The sequence below is a fragment of the Lissotriton helveticus genome, chromosome 6 (assembly GCF_964261635.1).
Source record: "Lissotriton helveticus chromosome 6, aLisHel1.1, whole genome shotgun sequence".
NCBI classification, from domain to species: domain Eukaryota; kingdom Metazoa; phylum Chordata; class Amphibia; order Caudata; family Salamandridae; genus Lissotriton; species Lissotriton helveticus.
The window spans coordinates 8,297,120-8,317,985 of NC_136067.1; the positions used below are offsets into that span (position 1 = coordinate 8,297,120).

General features: G+C 46.7%; 1 protein-coding gene across 4 annotated transcripts in view; it reads left to right on the forward strand.

Moving 5' to 3' along the window:
* The window catches only part of LOC144762126 (phosphofurin acidic cluster sorting protein 2-like), a 642,794-nt gene that overhangs the window by 394,834 nt on the left and 227,094 nt on the right, over positions 1 to 20,866 (forward strand). For 3 of the 4 annotated variants that reach the window (XM_078647257.1, XM_078647258.1, XM_078647260.1), the window contains 4 exons: positions 6,773 to 6,852; positions 7,908 to 7,991; positions 10,660 to 10,719; positions 11,717 to 11,868. In XM_078647257.1, the coding sequence (XP_078503383.1) occupies positions 6,773 to 6,852; positions 7,908 to 7,991; positions 10,660 to 10,719; positions 11,717 to 11,868 (376 nt within the window). The remainder of the gene's footprint in view (positions 1 to 6,772; positions 6,853 to 7,907; positions 7,992 to 10,659; positions 10,720 to 11,716; positions 11,869 to 20,866) is intronic. The other variant, XM_078647259.1, reaches the window with a different exon arrangement.

Sequence of the window (20,866 nt, forward strand, 5' to 3'; positions counted from 1 at the left end):
GTCTAATTTGCTGCTTTAGTTGTAATATGAAACATCCTTTCGACAAAAGTGTGTGCTTCCGTTTTTCTTTGGATCGTGCCTTGTTTCTTGCTTTAGTTGTACTATGATACTACCATCCATCAAGCATGCATTGCCATCTTTGTATGGATGGTATCTCGTTGGTAGATTTATCTGTATTATTAAACCACCCTTCAGCAGCAGCGAGTGCTGCAGCTATTTGTGGGTGAATGGCCACAACTCTCTGCTGTCTCTACATCTCCTATTTTCACAGTATATGGTTCTGTCCTTTCATTGCAGAGTGTTTCTCAGTTAACTCTCTCCACTGTATGTTTTGACACCCAACCTGACCTGCCTGGTCTGCTGACCTTGTTTAAGTAATTTGCTCCATTAGACCTCCCCTGTTTCTTGTCCTAAACTGTATCCAGAAAGAGGAACGCGCGTCAATATGCTACAGAGGATCCTGTGTGATGGTTGGTCGGTATTCAAGTCACGTGTTGCAATGCATTCCTTCAAAGAGCTTTCATATATTTTTCACCTTGCTCCTTTAATTATGCCACAGGGGGGCCTTAATGTTGTCTTTAGCTTTTTGTCACGTGCACTATTTGCACCTATTCACAGTTGCACCTGAGACTTTTGATCCTCAAAGCATTTTTTTCTCATTGCCATCACTTCTGCATGTTGTGTCGGTGAATTGCAGGAGTTATCTCTTCGGCCACCGTAATTCTTTCTTTTTCCTGACCAGTTGGTGCTGGGGACTCGAGCATCATTTCTCCCAAAAGTGATTTCCCCTTTCTCTGTGGGACAGTTCATCATGATACCAGCAGTCCTCCTGCCGTCACATCCCTCTAAGGAGCAGGAAAGGCTGCTCCACTTGGATCCTAAGCCAGCTCTTCATTTCTACATTCTTAGGATTAAGAAGCACGGGTTGGACGATCAACTCTTTGAATTGCAGATGGAAAGAAAGGAACGGTCGTCCAGAAACAGAACATTATCGAGGTGGATTGTCCTTACCATTAATCTGGTTATAAGCTGTAAGAAGTAGGATCTGCTTCTTATAGTTACCCCCACTTTTTGCTGCTGTTTCACTGGTTTCGACTTTAGCCAGGCTGGGGCCCTGCTATTCAGGACCCCAGTCTATCTGCTTCCACTCTAAAATTATTGCATGTACTTTCTGTACATTCAGATTGGATTCAGGGTTATCCTTGTGAGTCCATAGTATATGGTAGACTATGTACCTAGGGCATAGGTACCCAAGAGGCCTCCCAGGGGCTGCAGCATGTATTGTGCTACCTCTAAGAGACCACTCAAACTGACACCACAGGTCTGCTACTGCAGCCTGTGTAAGGTGGTGCATGCACTCCTTACTTAGATATAGCTTCACTATATCTACCTTATATCACTGCACATATAAGCCTATCAGTCACCCCTATGGCCGGCCTTATCAATCCTGAAGGCAGAGTGCTGTGTGAGAGGGTGCCCATGCACGAGCAGAGCCCCTCTGCAGCCTTAGGAGTCTAATCTCCGGGGTTGTTCTGTGATGCCGCCAACCATATACTCTTAAGTGCATTATAACCTCGCGGTAAATGCTAACTTTAAAACGGCAACTGCAAACACAACAATGATGGACAGAATGTGGATCAATGTCACACATTCACCCCAGTCCAAAGATCTGGGCCCAAATCCATCGTTTTTCCACTCCACACCACCCTGGGTTAGACAATGGCGATATGCAAATCAGCGCTGACCCTGGGCCCAGATCTTTGGACTGGGTTGAATGTGTGACATTGATCCACATTCTGTCCATCATTGTTGTGTTTGCAGTTACCGCTCTAAGTGTACTGGGGATGCTCAGACGTGAGTCCCAGGCACTCCACACCACTGGAATCAAGCTAGCCGGGCTGAAGAGAGGTGTTACCTCGAAACCGGTCCGGTCCTCGGATGCTTGTTTCCGTTCTGGGAAGGACATGGCTTTTGTAGTTCGGACTGGACTGTTCCCATGGGGCACAGGGTCAGCGCTGATTTGCATATCGCCATTGTCTAACCCAGGGTGGTGTGGAGTGGAAAAACGATGGATTTGGGCCCAGATCTTTGGACTGGGTTGAATGTGTGACATTGATCCACATTCTGTCCATCATTGTTGTGTTTGCAGTTACCGCTCTAAGTGTACTGGGGATGCTCAGACGTGAGTCCCAGGCACTCCACACCACTGGAATCAAGCTAGCCGGGCTGAAGAGAGGTGTTACCTCGAAACCGGGCCGGTCCTCGGATGCTTGTTTCCGTTCTGGGAAGGACATGGCTTTTGTAGTTCGGACTGGACTGTTCCCATGGGGCACAGGGTCAGCGCTGATTTGCATATCGCCATTGTCTAACCCAGGGTGGTGTGGAGTGGAAAAACGATGGATTTGGGCCCAGATCTTTGGACTGGGGTGAATGTGTGACATTGATCCACATTCTGTCCATCATTGTTGTGTTTGCAATTACCGCTCTAAGTGTACTGGGGATGCTCAGACGTGAGTCCCAGGCACTCCACACCACTGGAATCAAGCTAGCCGGGCTGATGAGAGGTGTTACCTCGAAACCGGGCCGGTCCTCGGATGCTTGTTTCCGTTCTGGGAAGGACATGGCTTTTGTAGTTCGGACTGGACTGTTCCCATGGGGCACAGGGTCAGCGCTGATTTGCATATCGCCATTGTCTAACCCAGGGTGGTGTGGAGTGGAAAAACTATGGATTTGGGCCCAGATCTTTGGACTGGGGTGAATGTGTGACATTGATCCACATTCTGTCCATCATTGTTGTGTTTGCAATTACAACTTTAAAACGGCAGCATGGAAACATGTCGTGTTTGGTCTCCAACACCTTGGAATCATACCTCCACACCAGTAACTGGTGTGGGAGGTATGATTCCACCCTCCTAGAGGGAGAAATATGACCACACCGCTAACAAGCGTCTTTCTTCCTGCTACTGAGCCAAGCTGGAGCAGGGGAAGGCATGACAATAGGCAACCTGTCACAGGGAGGTGTAACCACCTACCACAGGCTTTAGTCTATTGAGGCTGGGTGGGTGCACTCAGAGTGCTTTGATGTCTGCACTGGGGACACATTTGGTGTCCATGTGCATAGTCCAGCTCAAACCGGTTACAGGAGCCATTTGCTCCTGCTCTGGTGCAAAACTAAACAAAGGACATGGGTGTAGCCACCCCTCTGTCCTGCCCCTCCCATAGGTGTTTCCCCAGAGTTTGTCCCACCCCTTCCTTGGGTTTAAAGTAGGAGCCCCTGACTACAGGACTTTAGATTTACCTGGACTAAACTCTTCAACAGAAACCAAGTACCTGTATTCCTCGTGGGGACCGTGTACATTTGCAGAAGCATCTGCTTTCCGGCGACCCCTGAAGCTGTGGTTTGGGCTACTTGTAGTCCTGACCCCGAGCAGTGTTTCCACTGAAGATTACCGGCCTACACTCCACGAGTGTTCCGTGGGCTGGTATTTTGTGATTCCTCTCGAGTCCCTTCGAGATCCCTGGTCCGTTGGCCTGTGGGCCCCCCTGAAGGTAACTTTGATTTTCAGTGGGCTTTCCTGGTTGCCCCGGACGTGCCCTGACTCTCCATCGATTGGAGAGTCTTCAGGACCTTGCTGGTCCTCACTGAAGCATCTTTCCTCTGACCGCGTGGGGTGCAGTTGCCAAGGCACTCGACATCCTTCATGGGACAGCCCGCCTGCGGACTTTGGTTCTCTTCGACGTCTCCTTGTCCCCGTGGCTGCAGAGTCAAGCTTCACCTCTTCTCACTTGAAGCTCCCGACATTGGTGGGCATTCGTCTACCGAGCCCCTGGTCGCCCTGAAGTGACCCAGACTCTGTCCCCTCTGCTTTCAGGTTCTTCTCAGCTCCGATCCAGTCTTGGATCACACCGGACACTTTTCCTCTTCACGGCAGCAGCACTTTGCAGCAAGCCGCCATTGAAAACGATGAAGATTCCAGACACCATTTGGCACCTATGCACCGGGCTTCCCTGGGTTAGGTAACACGAGTACTCCGGTGCTGACATGGGTGCTGGCCTCAGAACCTTCTAAGTTTGAAAAGGTTTGCTTAAAGTCCTCTCCTAAGTGTCCTTAATCTTTAAAATTCCAACCACAACTTTCCCATAGGGTTGTTCGGAACTTGTGGCTGTGTTCTCACACTGCCCGTGCCCCCCGCGGGTCCCTTGTGTCACTACCTTGGGTGGTTCCTTGGGGGTCTCGGCGATTCTACATGCGCTAGGCACTGTGTCTAGTCAAGTCGTGGTTGTTATACCACTTTCTTAGTATATGGTTTGGTCTCCCCCTGGAGCCCACTGTGTATTGTGCTATTTACTGTCGTTCTAGCGATTTAATATTGTGTGCTTTGTTCTCTAATCTCATAAAGAGGTTAGTAGAGAGTGTTTAGGAATACATACATATATTTTATATATTTCTTGTGTGGTTCTCCTTTCATTTGGTCATTCAGGAGGTTATAGCCTGGTAAAACAAGCTGCTTTACATTCCTTCGAGAATTAGCCTGAAGGCTGTTCTCCACTGCTACCACTAGGATAGCTTTCTTTAAAGGTTGTCTTTGACCTAATCATCAATAAGGGTCGTTTGGACGGGTACAAGGTGCCCACTTTAATTAGTGGACAGCATATACCAGGCCAACTTCACACATTGGTGTGCAGCGGTTGGATTCAAGCTTGCTATTGTTTTACCAGATAATCTCATTGAGTGACTAACTGAAAACCACTAAAGGTATTAGGCACATATAAATCAAGACTAGAATACAGTACGTTCTACTGAACTTAGAGGTGGGTAAGTCAAGGGTCTAGCAGACCCTTTCTCCAACTCAAAAGAGTCTTAGTAGTTCCCACTAGGTTAGGTAGGTGCCTACACCACATAACACTAGTATGTCTTCTAGGGCAGAAGCGAGTGGCTCCTTGTTAACTAAGTGTGACCATCTCTCATTTCAGGAATTGAGAAATATGTGTGCATCTAGAAAATTGAAGACAGAGAAAAATCCAAACACTTGACGCCTCATAGAGGCTTTACTGCTAGATGACCTCAGAAAGACCCCAGGGTCTGATGAGCCAAGCAAGGTGGGTGGGACAGCAGAGGAGGAAAGGCCAGGAAGGGAAAACCTTTATGACCAGGACTACAATGCTGACCAGGAGGATCGGGATGATTATAACCTACACAATCCAATTTTTCCTGTGGATGGAGGAGAAGGCCCCAGTGGTCCTCTCTTCACTCAACCAGAATGAAGAATATCAAGATCTCTTACCACCTCCACCGACTTCAATTGGTGCAAAACCAATCAGCCAGATTGATCTTCCAACAGCCTAAATACCAACATGCCACGCCGATGCTGAATAAACTTCACTGGCTCCCGGTTGCGCAACGCTGCATTTTTAAAATGGGTTGCACTGTTTTCAAATCTTTATCTGCTTCTGCCCCTGTCTTTATTTCCCTCAGCCTACACCCTCACGTCCCTTCCCGACACCTTAGATCCTCTGCCCATAACCTCTTGATCATTCCCAGGTTCAAATGTAAGAAACACGGTGGTGCCTGTTTTTCTTTTCTCGCCCCATTCACTTGGAACTCTTTTCCTCTCTCAATCCGGCTCTCATCTGACTACACCATTTCCCGTAAACTCTTGAAAACTCATCTGTTCCATCTGGCCTATGACTAGCTGCTTCCATTCCCCTGTGTCTTCTTCCACTTGTCTTGAGCGCCAAGAAACCAATTGGTGAATGAGCGCGGTACCAAATCCCTTTAACATAACATAACATAACAAGATCTCCTTCTCAGGAATTTAATAATTCTGGTACTTTTGTAGGGTCCTCAGCTTCTCACAGGAGGGAATCCTCTTATGATAAGAAGTGCAGACTATCGGAGTTTGAAAAAGCTAAGCTTAGAATCAAGAGAGAGCAGTTGGCCTGAGACAGGGAATCACTAGAGCTCCAGAGAGCTTCCAGGAGGTTGGGGCTAGAGCCCCATGGTTATATAGCAATGGGATAAGTAGCAATAGACCTATGTTGATGGTCAGCAGACACCAGCAGAAGATTCTGCTTCTTCGTAAGTAGCAGTAACGTGATCTGTAGCCTTAGTGTGGTACTTTTAGTTTGATTACAGTTCACATGTTTTTTCTCTTAAGAACACTGTGTTATTGCCAGATGATATTTTAAATTAAATGCTAATGTTTTCTTTCAACCTTTAATTCTCAAAGAAGTTATAAAAAGGATCAGATTGCACAGTTTAGATTGAAAGCCATATTTCCCATCACGTGAGAGGTAAAAACAGCAAGCACGATTGAGTTGGAGTTGCACTATGAAGTGTCCGTGGAACAACTGTAGGATAATTGTGAGATGTGACGTAAACGTCTTAAGAACCCCATGTGCACACCATATCATGGGGTCTGTGACAAATCTCCACAGTTTGAGTCTGAAAGCTGGTTCTTTACTTGAGGGTGCTGAGTGCTCTGGGAGAAACCTCACCAGAGGGAATGATATGAACACTTTCTGGGCAGACACAGGACCCTGAGGGATGGGCAGAGCCCTAGCTGCTGCCAGTGCTGGGCAGACAGCATGGGTATGATGGTGGGTCTGACATTCATATGTAGGTTTGTTTTTTAATGCTTCTTTCGGTATTCATAAATTGCACGTTGGTTGACGCTCACCCTTGTGCACAGCTCTGCTGTTGCCTGTCTCTTGGATGGTGCCGGGGTCACCTTCATCTCATTCACATTGTTTTCTTCTGTTCGCTCCCCAGAAAACTTCTCTGAAGAGGAAGAGGACAGTTACTCGTCCGAGCAGGAGCAGGAGGCTAGCGATGATGCTGCCCAGGGGCAGGTAAGACTGCACACAAGACTCTAGACGAATGAAGCAGGACTCCTCGTAAACAGTAGTTGGTGTGAGGATGAGGGGGATCAGCTGCGTCACGAGGTAAAGAAAGAAAGATGGAGCAATAAGGCAAATAAAGGCAGGGAAGTCTCAGGGGTTCTGTTGGGGTAAAAGAATGGAAATCGAACCAGGTAACCAGCGAAGCTACCAATGATTAGACAACCTAGAACAAGCGACTTAGTAAACTCTCAGTAATAATGGGAATCAAGCACACTCTTTCGCTCTCACACTCGTACTAGTCCACAGCGTGAGTAATCAGAGACACGATATAGTTTAAAATGTTTATTTTAACTAACGTGCTCTAAGATGCAGTACTCTCACCAATACTAGCAGCAAAATGTATAAGAATAATACAATCAGCTTTGCTACAATTTCATAAAGCACAAAAGGGGAAATCATATTATAATGACAGTGGAAACCGGACTACAGTGCCGTTACCACCCTCCCCGCGCTGGGAGCTAGTTTTAAGTAATGATGGAAGAAGACCTCTAGACTGTGACGGGGACCCCATACCTCCTAGATCAGATGAAGTGAATCACATCCCCGGACAAACACAGCTCTTCGTAGTCGGAAAGGTTTTCTCCAAGTGCCTCCTCATGCATGCAATGCCATATTAAAAGCACCTGAGTTTTAGTTTGAGCAGCTAAGTTTTCTGTTATGTCTATGTGCGTGGGACTGATCAACATGAATTAACAGCATACATAGTTATTCGACCTTGAACACGCTGTGCAGACTGAGGGCACAGTGTGCGCCTAGATATGTGAAAGACAGAGAGTTCTCATGTGAAGAAGCGCAAGCAGAATATTTACGGGAACAGAGCCATGTAGTGTTGTGTGCAAAAAGCGGCAAAATGGTGTCTAAAGCTATATTTCACTTATGCTAACATAGCAATGTCTGCAGTTAACCCCTTATCCTCACTACACTAGGGTGCGATAGTAGCTAGAGCAGGGGCGGCCTGATACTGTATGAATGAGAGGAGTATGTGAATATCTTCTTTCACTTAGGATCTGGATGATGAAGATGATGAGTTGAGCAGCAAGCCCAAGAAAGCGCGAAGGAAGATGGTTCGAACAACCTCCTTGACCAGGGTAAGTGCCGGTCAGGGACCCTTCCTTATTGAGGGTTTTTGTCAAGCACTAGTTGTCATCTTGCAATGATTTCAAAACACTTGTCTGCAGACATCAGAGGTGTCAGAAACCTTATAGAACAGACAATAGACGGTGGATCGACAGAGGCTAGCAGAATGGGCTACGGTTGTCACCACACATGCTTTGAACACAGTAGCCAGATGACTGAAATATGAAGTCAGAGGTGATTTGGTCCATCTGAGCTGTGAGCTCAGGTTGTGCCCCAGAGTCCCCCCCGCCCCCTCTTTTGCAAGAGGATACAGAGCGAATGTTAAATGGAATAAAGTCTGGTTCCCCCGCTGAAGCCCGGCCCTTTGAAAAATCTGAAGTTGGGAAGAGAGGATATTGTTCCTCTTCTGACCACACTTCTTAATACTGTCATTACATCGGGGCAGTATCCCATCGCGTGGAAAACTGCGGTGGTTAAACCCCTCTTAAAAACAGCCCCTCGCGGCGGGATGCCTGGCTTTCACCTTGCGGATACCCTGCCGGGGTTATCTCACAGGGGAATACCAGGACGGGTTCCCTAAGCAAGCGCTTAGAAACTGCTCGGTGATTTGCGCTATATAAATTCCTGTACATTTACATTTACAAAGGGTCAAGATGGGTCAATTCTACTCAACTTCCAATCCGTTGTTCTGGGGAGTCCCTCAGGGGTCCTCATTGAGCCCGACCCTTTTTAATATTCATGTAGCCCCTCTCGCCAGGGTGGTGAGATCATTTGGGTTAGAAGTGTTATCATATGCTGATGACACTCAAATAATTGTCTCTATCACTGACCGTGTGGAAGCATCAGCGGCGAATTTTAAAAACTGTATGCAGGCAGTGGCCTCCTGGATGGTAGGGAACTATTTAAGACGTAATGGGGAAAAAACTGAGGTTTTAATTTTTGGAAACCATCAGGACGTTTGGCCGGACGCTTGGTGGCCGGGCACGCTTGGTCCTTGCCCCTGCCCTGGCCTCAGTGCCAAAAATGTGGGCATCATAATTGACAACTCTCTTTCTTCGGGCCCCCAAATCAATAGAACGGTTTCTACCTCCTTCGGGATGATAAGGATTCTTAGAAAGATCTCCCAGTTTCTCTCCTTCTCGGTCTTAGAACAGGCCACTGTAGCCCTTGTGTTGTCCAGATTAGACTATTGTAATGCCCTTTATCTGGGTATTAACGAAGGGCTCGTGCATTGACCTCAGCTAGTGCAGAATGCAGCTGCCAGGCTGGTGATGGGTTTTCCCAAACATCACTCAATCTCGGCCTTCATCGGGAATCTGCACTGGCTTCCGCTTGATCGGAGAATTGTATTCGAAGCCCTCTGCCTGGTTCATAAGGCTTTCTACAACACTGGGTCAGAAGGAATTAAGAAACGATTTCAGAGAAATGTCCCCACTAAGCAGTTAAGATCGGCTAGCAAGAACTTGCTGATAGTCCCTAGTTTTAGGAAAGCTAGGTGTGGAGGCAGAGCCTTCTCTGTTTCTGCGGCTAAACATTGAACTCCCTCCCTCTATCAATTTCGGGTCTGGATTCCCACTTTCTCTTTCGTAAAGCCTTGTAGACCTGGCTTTTTACTCTCTCTACTCTCTAAGCTTTCTACATTTGTGCACCTCAGTACTCTTGACCTCTTTCCGCAGCACCTTGACGCCCCTGGGCTAAGTTTGCGCTTTATAAAGCTTATATTCATTCATTCACTCAGAGTTTAAGGGCCAGTGCTGCCAGTGATTGGTTGCCAGCGGTTGGCTGCCAGCAGTTGGCTGCCAGCTGTTGGCTGCCAGTGACTGGCTGCTAGCGGTTGGTTGCCAGCTGTTGGCTGCCAGTGACTGGCTGCTAGCGGTTGGTTGCCAGCTGTTGGCTGCCAGTGACTGGCTGCTAGCGGTTGGTTACCAGTGATTGTTTGCATCGGTTGGCTGCCATTGATTGGCACTAGTGGATGTCTGTCAGCGGTTGGCTGCAAGTGATTAGTTGCCTGCGGTTGGCTGCCAGTAATTTGCTGCCAGTGATTGGTTGCTAGTAGTTGGCTGCTAGCGGTTGGCTGCCAGAGATTGGCCGCAAGTGATTGGTTACTAGTAGTTGGCTGCCAGTTATTGGTTGCCAGGTCTGCGCCTCTTGTATGGCTATTGTGGGGTCATGCAGTTAGAGATGGAGGGAAGCTTACTCATGGGCTGGTTCTTGGTAGCATTGGCCCACAATTGCAGAATGTCTTGAGTTGACTCTTGCATCCACTGGGAGTCTGTGGAGTGTTTAAGTGCCCGTGTGACCTGGGCAAACATTTTCAAGTCCAGACACTTCCTGGCGTCTTCGTTTTGGAGTCTTTAAAGATTTTTTTTGGGGGGGGGGGAGGCCAGTATAGCTCATGTTACAATAGTGTTTATACGGAGTGTCCATATGTGAAGTCGCTACAACCAGAAAGCATTCTCACTAGAAGGCCATGTTCCACAGTCCAAAGGCCAAAGGCAGGTCCAGCACAACAGTGAGTATAGCCTGACCAGTGTCAATGAATGTAAGGGTGCCACCTCGGGGCACAACTAGCCTGATAGATTGATAAGTCGTAAGCATCAGGTTTGCCTGGCTGGTCACTGATTGCGGCTCGAGCAGGTTACTAATGCATATTCACTCACTCCCTCTTATTTGTTTCAGCAACCAAACTTCAAGCAAAAATTCGTAGCCCTCTTAAAGAGATTTAAAGTGACAGATGAGGTAAGTTGCTATTTTAAGGAGAGGGTTAATAATGTATTAAAGAAAAGTTCTCACTGCATTAGATTGTGAAGAATGTTCAGACTGATTTTCTGGGCCTTAACTCTTCTTTTCAGGGATCACCTCACTTTTTTTAGGGTATTACTCACTCCCCAAGTCCCACCGTACACCAAAGTGCCCTTGTCTCCCTCTTCGGACATATGCAACACAGCTCTAACACTGTCTCACCCCTGAGGAGCCCTGGTTTCTCCCTCACTTTGTTTCCCCACACTCTCATACAAATACCCTCCTTTTCCTGAGACTCCTTCTCTTTCCCTTACTGGAGGTGATACATACATCTTTCCTGTTATGTGTATTTGTGTAGTGCAAGGTATCCTGGCGCTGAGGAAGGAGCTGTATGGGCCCAGCCAGAAATTCTCTTTCTGAGCGATTCCTCATCTTCTGCTAGACACTGGGGCGATTCACAGAACTAACTTAAGACAAAATCCTAAACTTACTACTTTTGGTATTCACAGAAGTTAGCATTTTGTATTAAATTTGTCTTAAGACAGACTTAAGACAGACTTAAGACAGACTTAAGACAAACTTAAGACATAATCCTAACTTAAGTCTGTTATAAGTTTGTCTTAAGTCTGTCTTAAGTTTGTCTTAAGTCTGTCTTAAGTTTGTCTTAAGTCTGTCTTAAGTCTGTCTTAAGTCTGTCTTAAGTTTGTCTTAAGTCTGTCTTAAGTCTGTCTTAAGACAAACTTAAGACAAAATCCTAACTTCTGTGAATACCAAAAGTAGTAAGTTTAGGGTTTTGTCTTAAGTTAGTTCTGTGAATCGGGCCCTAAGATTTTAGATTTCCCACCGCTTATTGCACTTTTCCAGTGCTTCCAGATCTGAGCTCTCCCCTCTTATGGTGAACCTGTCCCTCTCACATGTAAACACTTCTGTTCTGGGTGATTGCGTGGCGTTGCTTGCAGAGTACTCAGGCTATAATGAGTTCTTCTTCGTGCAGGTTCTGGACTCTGACCCGGTGGATGGGATACAGGAGGTGGAAGAGGACATGGGACTGGTCTACGACAGTCTCGACGAGTACAACAACAGTGTCAGTGGGCCCGAAATAGAAGACAATGACAGTGTCCTCAGCACCCCCAAACCCACACTGAGGTAAGAGGAGGGCAGGGCTGCTGTATCGGGCTCCGAGGAAGCGGGAGTGCATATAGTTACCTTCTCGTGGCTTTTACCTCCTCGTGGCTTCCTTGGAGGGCAGTTACTTCATGATTACAGGGAGGATGTCTTTGCTTAGCAGGTACAATATGATTCCATGAGCAGCATCTCCTTGGATATATGAAACCTCAGCCTTCCTGAATGCTCTGATTGGGAAAACTCACAAAGTTGAAGCCAACAAGGCTGTGTCTTTTTCAGTGAGGCGTGACCGGTTTCCCGTCTTCAAGTAGTGAAGGCTTTTCTTAGCCCAAAGTTGTTACATAAGTTCTGGTCACACTTCTGCCTCTTCTTGACTGTCTCCTTAATCTTCAGTCCACTTTTCTTGGTTTCAGGAGGGTTCCTACAACTCCGCTTTCTTGACCTCAAGAAATGTCCAGGTCTGACTTGTCCACTTGGATTACTCTCAGCTGGCACCAGCTTGCTGTGTTTTTTCAGGATTTTCTGCAACTTCTCCCAGAGGAGGGGAATTAAAAAAATACTACTTAATATTATCCATATTTAGAAGTAGCCGGGGCAAGTACATGTTTTGCTCCACACAGACTGTTGACACATTTATTTATTTATTTATTTTATTTTTGACATTTGTAGAGCGCGGCGAATACCCTAAGGCGTCTCGGCGCTAGACCAATCATTTGTTTCCTAGTTGTGCAGATAAATTCATTGGTTGAACAGCCATGTCTTTACAAGTTTCCTAAACTGAAGGAGAGAGGGACTCATCTTAATATGTTGAGGAAGTGAGTTCCATAGTTTAGGAGCAGCCAAGAGAAAACGGCGATCACCCCATGACACCGTCTTTGACCGAGGAACAACTAGTTGATGCAGCTCCGAGGATCGAAGATGTCGGCGGGGAATGTAAGGTTTTAGTTGTTCCTTCAAAGTGTGAGGTCCTTGGTTATTGAGGGTTTTGTAGACTATGCATAATGACTTAAACTTTATTCGGTTTTTGATGGTGAGCCAGTGATATCGTCTTATTGTTTCTGAGATGGGGTGACATTTAGCAGTTCCAGAGAGCAGGCGTGCCGCCGCATTCTGTATGGACTGGAGCTTGTTTATAACCCTGGCCTGAGCATCAAGAAAGAGTCCATTACAATAGTCTAGTGAGGACAAGACTAAGGAACAAACCAATGTTTTAATTAATCCCTCTGGGAGAAAGGGGCTAATCTTCCTTATAATTTTTAATTTGTAATGGGCCGTTGTGGCAACTTTATTTGCATGGTCCATAAAGCTGAGCCCATTATCGAAAATGACTCCCAGATTCCTGACCTTTGCGGTTGGAATGGGCGGTGAACCAAAGGCCGGTGGCCACCAGCATGATGGCCATTCTGGGAGAAGAGGTCCAAAGATGACTACCTCGGTCTTCTCTGAGTTGAGTTTTAAACAGTTTGTGGCCATCCATGCTCCTATTTCCGTCATTCCATTTTTAAAGTTGTGGGCCACCTGTCCTCCATCACCCTTAATGGCCAAAACCAGCTGCGTATCATCCGCATAAGATGTTAGGCTCATCCCGTATGCTCTGATGATATTTGCAAGGTCCGACACATAGATATTGAATAGTGTCGGACTGAGGGATGAGCCTTGGGGGACACCGCATGGCAGAGTGAGTTGGGCCGACTGGAACGGTCCAAGAGTGACCGCTTGAGTTCTCTCAGCGAGAAAGGAGGCAAGCAGATCTTTGGCAGAGTGACTAATGCCTAGCCTTCCGACACGATCGATAAGAGTGTTGTGGTCGACCGTGTCGAAAGCTGCTGACAGATCAAGTAGGACTAGAATAGCAGTCCCACCTTGGTCCCTTATGGCTCTGACGTCATCGGCAGCCTTGATAAGGGCAGTCTCAGTCCCGTGAAATCTCCTAAAGCCATACTGCGAGTCATCCAACAGTCGATGTTTACATTAGCGTGACAGTTATTACAATTTGGAAATAAAAACACATGCCCAATTAAGTGCATGTGGCTGGGACTGTTTTGCAGCCCACTGCCTCGTAAGAGGTAAGAAAACTTGATTAAATTAAAAGGGGAAATCGAAAAGAGCCACTCTACATTGTGTGGTGTCCATGCTTAGTGTGGTTTGATTTTCCTCTCACTGCTCACTTGGTGCACATGATGATTGCGAATAATACATTTTGTATTTTGATCGACTATTGCATGGGCGTCATGCATCGGGGTGGTTGGCTTCCTTGTCACTGTTCATTGTGTGATCTGTGTTCTAATAATAAGTTTATTGTCACTGACTCTTGGGTGATTTCCTTGTGTTGCCACATTTAGATGTTCTTGTCATTGCACGTTGTGTGGTCTCTGTGAGAATAACAAGTTTGTTGTTGTCACTGACTCTAGCATGATCTCCATGTGCTGCCTGCTGCCACATTTGGATTTCCTGTCACAGCTCGTTGTATAGAGTCTTTGAGAATAACACGTTGTTTGTCGCTGACTCTGGGGTTTACTCTCGCTGCACTTTTTGCGGTCTCTTTGAAAATAACAAGTTTGTTGTTGCGACTATCTCTGGAGTTCCCTATCATTGCATTTTCAGTGGTGTCTTTTGAGAACAAGAGGTTTTTGTGATTCGCTCACTCTAGGATTTCCTGTTACTGCACTTTCTGTGGTGTCTTTGAAAATAACAAGTTTGTTGTTGTCTCTGAGTTTCCAGTCGCTGCACTTTGTGTGGTCCCTTTGAGAGCAACACGTTTGTTGTTGTCTCTGAAGTTTCCTGTCGCTGCACTTTGTGTGGTCCCTTTGAGAGCAACACCTTTGTTTTTGTCTCTGACTCTGGAGTTTCCTGTCGTGGCACTTTGTGTGGTCCCTTTGAGAGCAACACGTTTGTTGTTGTCACTTACTGGAGTTTCCTTTCCCTGCACTTTGCGTGGTGTCTTTGAAAATAACACGTTTGTTGTTGTCACTGACTGAAGTTTCCTTTCCCTGCACTTTGTGTGGTCCCTTTGAGAGCAACACGTTTGTTGTTGTCTCTGAAGTTTCCTGTCGCTGCACTTTGTGTGGTCCCTTTGAGAGCAACACGTTTGTTGTTGTCTCTGAAGTTTCCTGTCGCTGCACTTTCTGTGGTCCCTTTGAGAGCAACACGTTTGTTGTTGTCTCTGACTCTGGAGTTTCCTGTCGCTGTACTTTGTGTGGTCCCTTTGAGAGCAACACGTTTGTTGTTGTCACTTACTGGAGTTTCCTTTCCCTGCACTTTGCGTGGTGTCTTTGAAAATAACACGTTTGTTGTTGTCACTGACTGGAGTTTCCTTTCCCTGCACTTTGTGTGGTCCCTTTGAGAGCAACACGTTTGTTGTTGTCTCTGAAGTTTCCTGTCGCTGCACTTTGTGTGGTCCCTTTGAGAGCAACACGTTTGTTGTTGTCTCTGAAGTTTCCTGTCGCTGCACTTTGTGTGGTCCCTTTGAGAGCAACACATTTGTTGTTGTCTCTGACTCTGGAGTTTCCTGTCGCTGCACTTTGTGTCGTCCCTTTGAGAGCAACACGTTTGTTGTTGTCTCTGAAGTTTCCTGTCGCTGCACTTTGTGTGGTCCCTTTGAGAGCAACACGTTTGTTGTTGTCTCTGAAGTTTCCTGTCACTGCACTTTGTGTGGTCCCTTTGAGAGCAACACGTTTGTTGTTGTCTCTGACTCTGGAGTTTCCTGTCGCTGCACTTTGTGTCGTCCCTTTGAGAGCAACACGTTTGTTGTTGTCACTGGCTCTGGAGTTTCCAGTCGCTGCACTCTGTGTGGTCCCTTTGAGAGCAACACGTTTGTTGTTGTCTCTGACTCTGGAGTTTCCTGTCGCTGCACTTTGTGTGGTCCCTTTGAGAGCAACACGTTTGTTGTTGTCTCTGACTCTGGAGTTTCCTGTTGCTGCACTTTGTGTGGTCCCTTTGAGAACAACACGTTTGTTGTTGTCTCTGACTCTGGAGTTTCCAGTCGCTGCACTTTGTGTGGTCCCTTTGAGAGCAACACGTTTGTTGTTGTCTCTGACTCTGGAGTTTCCTGTCGCTGCACTTTGTGTGGTCCCTTTGAGAGCAACACGTTTGTTGTTGTCTCTGACTCTGGAGTTTCCTGTTGCTGCACTTTGTGTGGTCCCTTTGAGAACAACACGTTTGTTGTTGTCTCTGACTCTGGAGTTTCCTTTCCCTGCACTTTGTGTGGTGTCTTTGAAAATAACACATTTGTTGTTGTCTCTGACTCTGGAGTTTCCTGTCGCTGCACTTTGTGTGGTCCCTTTGAGAGCAACACGTTTGTTGTTGTCTCTGACTCTGGAGTTTCCTGTTGCTGCACTTTGTGTGGTGTCTTTGAAAATAACACATTTGTTGTTGTCATTGACTCTGGAGTTTCCTGTCACTGCACTTTGGTCCCTTTAAGAGCAACACGTTTGTTGTTGCCACTAACTCTGGAGGTCCCTGTCATTGCATTTTCGGTGGTTTCTTTTGAGAACAAGAGGTTTTTGTGATTCACTCACTCTGGGGTTTCCTGTCACTGTACTTTGTGTGGTGTCAATAACAGGTTTGTTGTTGTCTCTGACTCTGGAGTTTCCAGTCGCTGCACTTTGTGTGATCTCTTTGAGAACAAGTCTGTTGTTATCACTGGCTCTGGAGTTTCCTTTCCCTGCACTTTGTGTGGTCTCTTTGAGAACAAGTCTGTTGTTATCACTGGCTCTGGAGTTTCCTTTCCCTGCACTTTGTGTGGTCTCTTTGAGAACAAGTCTGTTGTTATCACTGGCTTTGGAGTTTCCTTTCCCTGCACTTTGTGTGGTCTCTTTGAGAACAAGTCTGTTGTTATCACTGGCTCTGGAGTTTCCTTTCCCTGCACTTTGTGTGGTCTCTTTGAGAACAAGTCTGTTGTTATCACTGGCTTTGGAGTTTCCTTTCCCTGCACTTTGTGCAGTGTCTTTGAAAATAACAAGTTTGTTGTTGGCTCTGACTCTGGAGTTTCCAGTCACTGCACTTTGTATGGTCCCTTTGAGAGCAACACTTTTGTTGTTGCCACTAACTCTGGAGTTCCCTATCGTTGCATTTTCGGTGGTGTCTTTTGAGAACAAGAGGTTTTTGTGATTCATTCACTCTGGGGTTTCCTGTCACTGCACTCTGTGTGGTCTCTTTCAGAACAAGTCTGTTGTTATCACTGGCTCTGGAGTTTCCTGTCGCTGCACTTTGTGTGGTCCCTTTGAGAGCAACACGTTTGTTGTTGTCACTAACTCTGGAGTTCCCTGTCATTGCATTTTCGGTGGTGTCTTTTGAGAACAAGAGGTTTTTGTGATTCGCTCACTCTGGGGTTTCCTTTCCCTGCACTTTGTGTGGTGTCAGTTGCACGTTTGTTGTTGTCTCTGACTCTTGCACACTCTTCATGTGCTTCCTCTTTTGGATGTTCCTGTCCCTGCACATCGAGTGCTCTCCTTAAGAATGTGTTTTTGTGATTTCCCATTTCCTGGTTTGCTTGAGTGAAAATATAAGGTTTGTCCCCTTGTAATCTGTTACAGTCGCTCTGTGTGAATGGTGGAGGAGATTATATCCACTCTTTATTCCAAGTGTCAGGGTTGTGTTTTTCCATTAGTCACATTGCCTGAATCCAGAGGTACGCTATCCTTTCCTCCAGAACACTGAGTGTGAGACATTATCTGGGCCCACGTGTGCCATAGGGGGAGGTGTCTGCATGTTGTGTGTGACCATGTGATTGGACCTGTTTCTACTCACTACACCGGGCAGTAGTTTGATGCCAACACTTTGGGTTAGGTGCTTTTCTGCAGTTGGAGTATAAAGAGGTCCTTAGTGCGTGTGTGGCAGGGCTTTGCCTAAAGTATATGCTGGTTCGGTATTCGTTGGCCAGTGCAATCCGTCAGCCCTTGCAAATCCCTTGACCAAAAAGTGCCGATGTTCTCCCTTCGCCCATCCATGTTCACGATTTGTTGCTTCAGAAACTGAAACCAATATATATAGCAGACCGATCAGCTTGGTTGCAGGGCCTGCAGATACATGGGAGTGACTCCTTCACTCCAATAGAGATTTCTACAGGTGTCTTTGATGCCCACAGGCCTGGAGAAGAACCTGGTTGAAGCATAGGCCCAGATGACGCAGCAGACTGGCAGGACAATGAGACCAGGAGCGGCAGGAGTCTTCCAGATGCAGTCTCGGTTCCCAGAGTAAAGTCCAGCGAACTCCAATGTGCCCAGACGGTTGAAGACGTAGTGGATTCGGAACTGAATCTTGTCCCACGACAAATCTGAAGAGCCGCCCACAGGTAACGGCTCCCTGAACTGGTTCTAACTGGAGTATGCAAGGAGGGTACCAAATGTGCCCTTCAAAGCAGTCTGGTGGCACTGGAAGCGACCCCACCCCAGCCCAATACACTAAGTCCTGTGACAGGAAACCTATTGCTCTACCTTCCTCTGCTCGAGCTTGGCTCAGCAGCAGGAGGGCAGAATTGTGTCTGTAGTTGGCAGCAGCACTAGCCTGGTACCGGGAACACAGGGGGCTCCCGAGGGGAGCCCCCCAGGATATGGGATCCTACATCCAACACGGGAATCAGTGTTGGGGTCGGCTTCCAACATGTTTGATAGCAAACATGACCGGTTTTGGTGCAGCCAATATATAGTTAGACATCTTGTATTTGACTTGATGTCCACTATATGTATAGAATGGCTGACCGCACTTACAAAGCCGCTAAAATCAACTCCTAGGTTTGTATGGGGCCTCCTTCTTATGCAGGGCACCCTCACACTTATGACCAAGCACCCTGCCTTCAGGATTGAAATGCCTACCTTAGGGGTGACTTATAGGTTTTAAGTGCAGTGACCTCAGATATAAGGGAACTCATATCTGTTGTGAGTGGTGCCAGCACCAGCTCACACAGGCTGCAATGGCCGGTCTGTAGTCACAGGTTGCGTGGTCTCTCATGGGTGACATAATACATGCCGTAGCCCATGGGAGAACCCTGGTGTACTTATGCCTTGGGTACCTTAGTATCATATACTAGGGACATATAGGGTGTACCCCAGTAGCCAATTAGAAAGGTACAAAAGTACTTACCATAGTCCAATTTAGGGAGAGAGCACAGGGGCTGGGATCCTGATTGGCAGGACCCCAGTCAGACTAGCAAGAAAAACAGAATGACACCCGCAAAAAGTGGGAGTGACCGTGAAAGGAGATCCGACTTTCCTACAGCGTGCCACTGCACAGATGTAAATATTCATCAGGTACATCATAACGATGCTACAGGTTGTGTGATAGCACATCTAGAAGAGGACAGGAAACGCTCATTAAGATATCCTACCAGTCATGTTGTGCCTCTTTTAAGGTAGTCATGCTACTGCAGAGTAGAAGAGCACTGTCGCAACTTATTTTAAAATGAAATGACAATTACCAAACATGCTCCTAGGCTCGGAAGTACTTTCATTACTTTTCTACCTTCCACTGGTGCAGTGTGGAACAGGCTAGAAGGAGGTTCCTGCTCATCTCTTTAAGAATAAACAGACCGTGAGAGAGCTGATGGCAGAGCTTGGCAATGACAATCTGGGAGCTTTCCAGGTGCACATTCAGCTTCACCCGAGGTTAAATATATCTCAGTGCCCTGAAATGTCAACGCCTGGTGGAATGGACACTGTTAACTTTCCACTGGGGCTCTTGTGTTACTTTTTGATTCTCACTGTGGAGACACACCCGGTGTCAATGGAGTGACTCTCATGAGTGATTAGAACAAGTGTGGGGCTCCCCTGGAAATCCCAGAGAGTTTACGGGGAAAGCAGCATATATTACACCAAAGCGTACTCCCTGAGGATACGAAGGAACGCTTTTCACAATCCTAAGGGGAGTAAATGGTCAGTAGCAAATTAGTTATTAGTTGCCCCATCACTAAATTCCCAATCTGACTCTTCTAGGGGATTTTAATTTCCATTTAGAAAACTCTAGCTCCAGAGATACGTTATCCCAGGTAGAAACCCTAGACGCATGTGGCATGACCCAACTCGTGGACAGTCCTACTCACTCAGCAGGCCATACGTTGGATGGGGTGTTCTCTAATGATTCCAGACTGAAGACAGGCCCCCCGATCACATTGGCCTGGTCAAATCATCGGGCTGTGCCCATTGAGCTGATGGTACGCAGTACTGCCCCTGCTAAATCGGACTCCAAGAAATGGGGACTCAAAAGAAATTTCAGGGAGATCAATAATAAAGCCCTAGCCCCATTTATGTTTAAACTCGGTTCCTCTTTAAATAAGGATACTAACTCCGCTGTAAGCGATTTCTTCAATATCATCACGGAGGATGTAGATATTTTAGCTCACGCTAAACAGCATTACTCCGCTAGAAAGAGCCCTTCTGCGCCCTGGTTCTCCGACAAGCTCAGACAGTTGAAACAGGGATGCAGAAGACAAGAGAGGCTTTGGCGCAGTAATCTCGATTCCACTGAGAAGATAAAACATAAACATCTCTTAAAAGAATATAAATTAGCGGTTATTGAGGAAAAAAAGGCATTCTATGTCAATCTGACCACCTCCCTGAAATCTTCCAAAGATCTTTTTAAGATTATTGACTCCCTCTCTGCCCCCAAGACCATCGATCCTATTATCGAAACACAGGAGCTCTGTGACAAAATTTCCACCTTTTTTCACACTAAAATTGTCGACATTTATAATGCTCTAGAAGGTCTTCATCATCAGTTGGATTCTTTACCTGAGCCTAGTCTGCTCCTTCTCCATCCTCCTGCTTCTGTAGCAGGGACCCAGGCTTCGGAACCTGGGCCGAGTCTTATCTGCCTTTCCGCTCATCACCCTCAATGAGACTAACCGCCTCCTGGATAACATCAAATCAGGCTCGCCTTTGGACCCTTGTCCGCTTAAAATCTTGAAGGCCTGCAGTGAGGTGGTTTATTCCTCCTCTTCTTGAGGTGATGAACCTGGCAATTACGGAGGGAACCTTTGCCCTCTCCTGGAAACAGGAGGTCGTTAAGTCTCTCTTGAAGAAGGCCT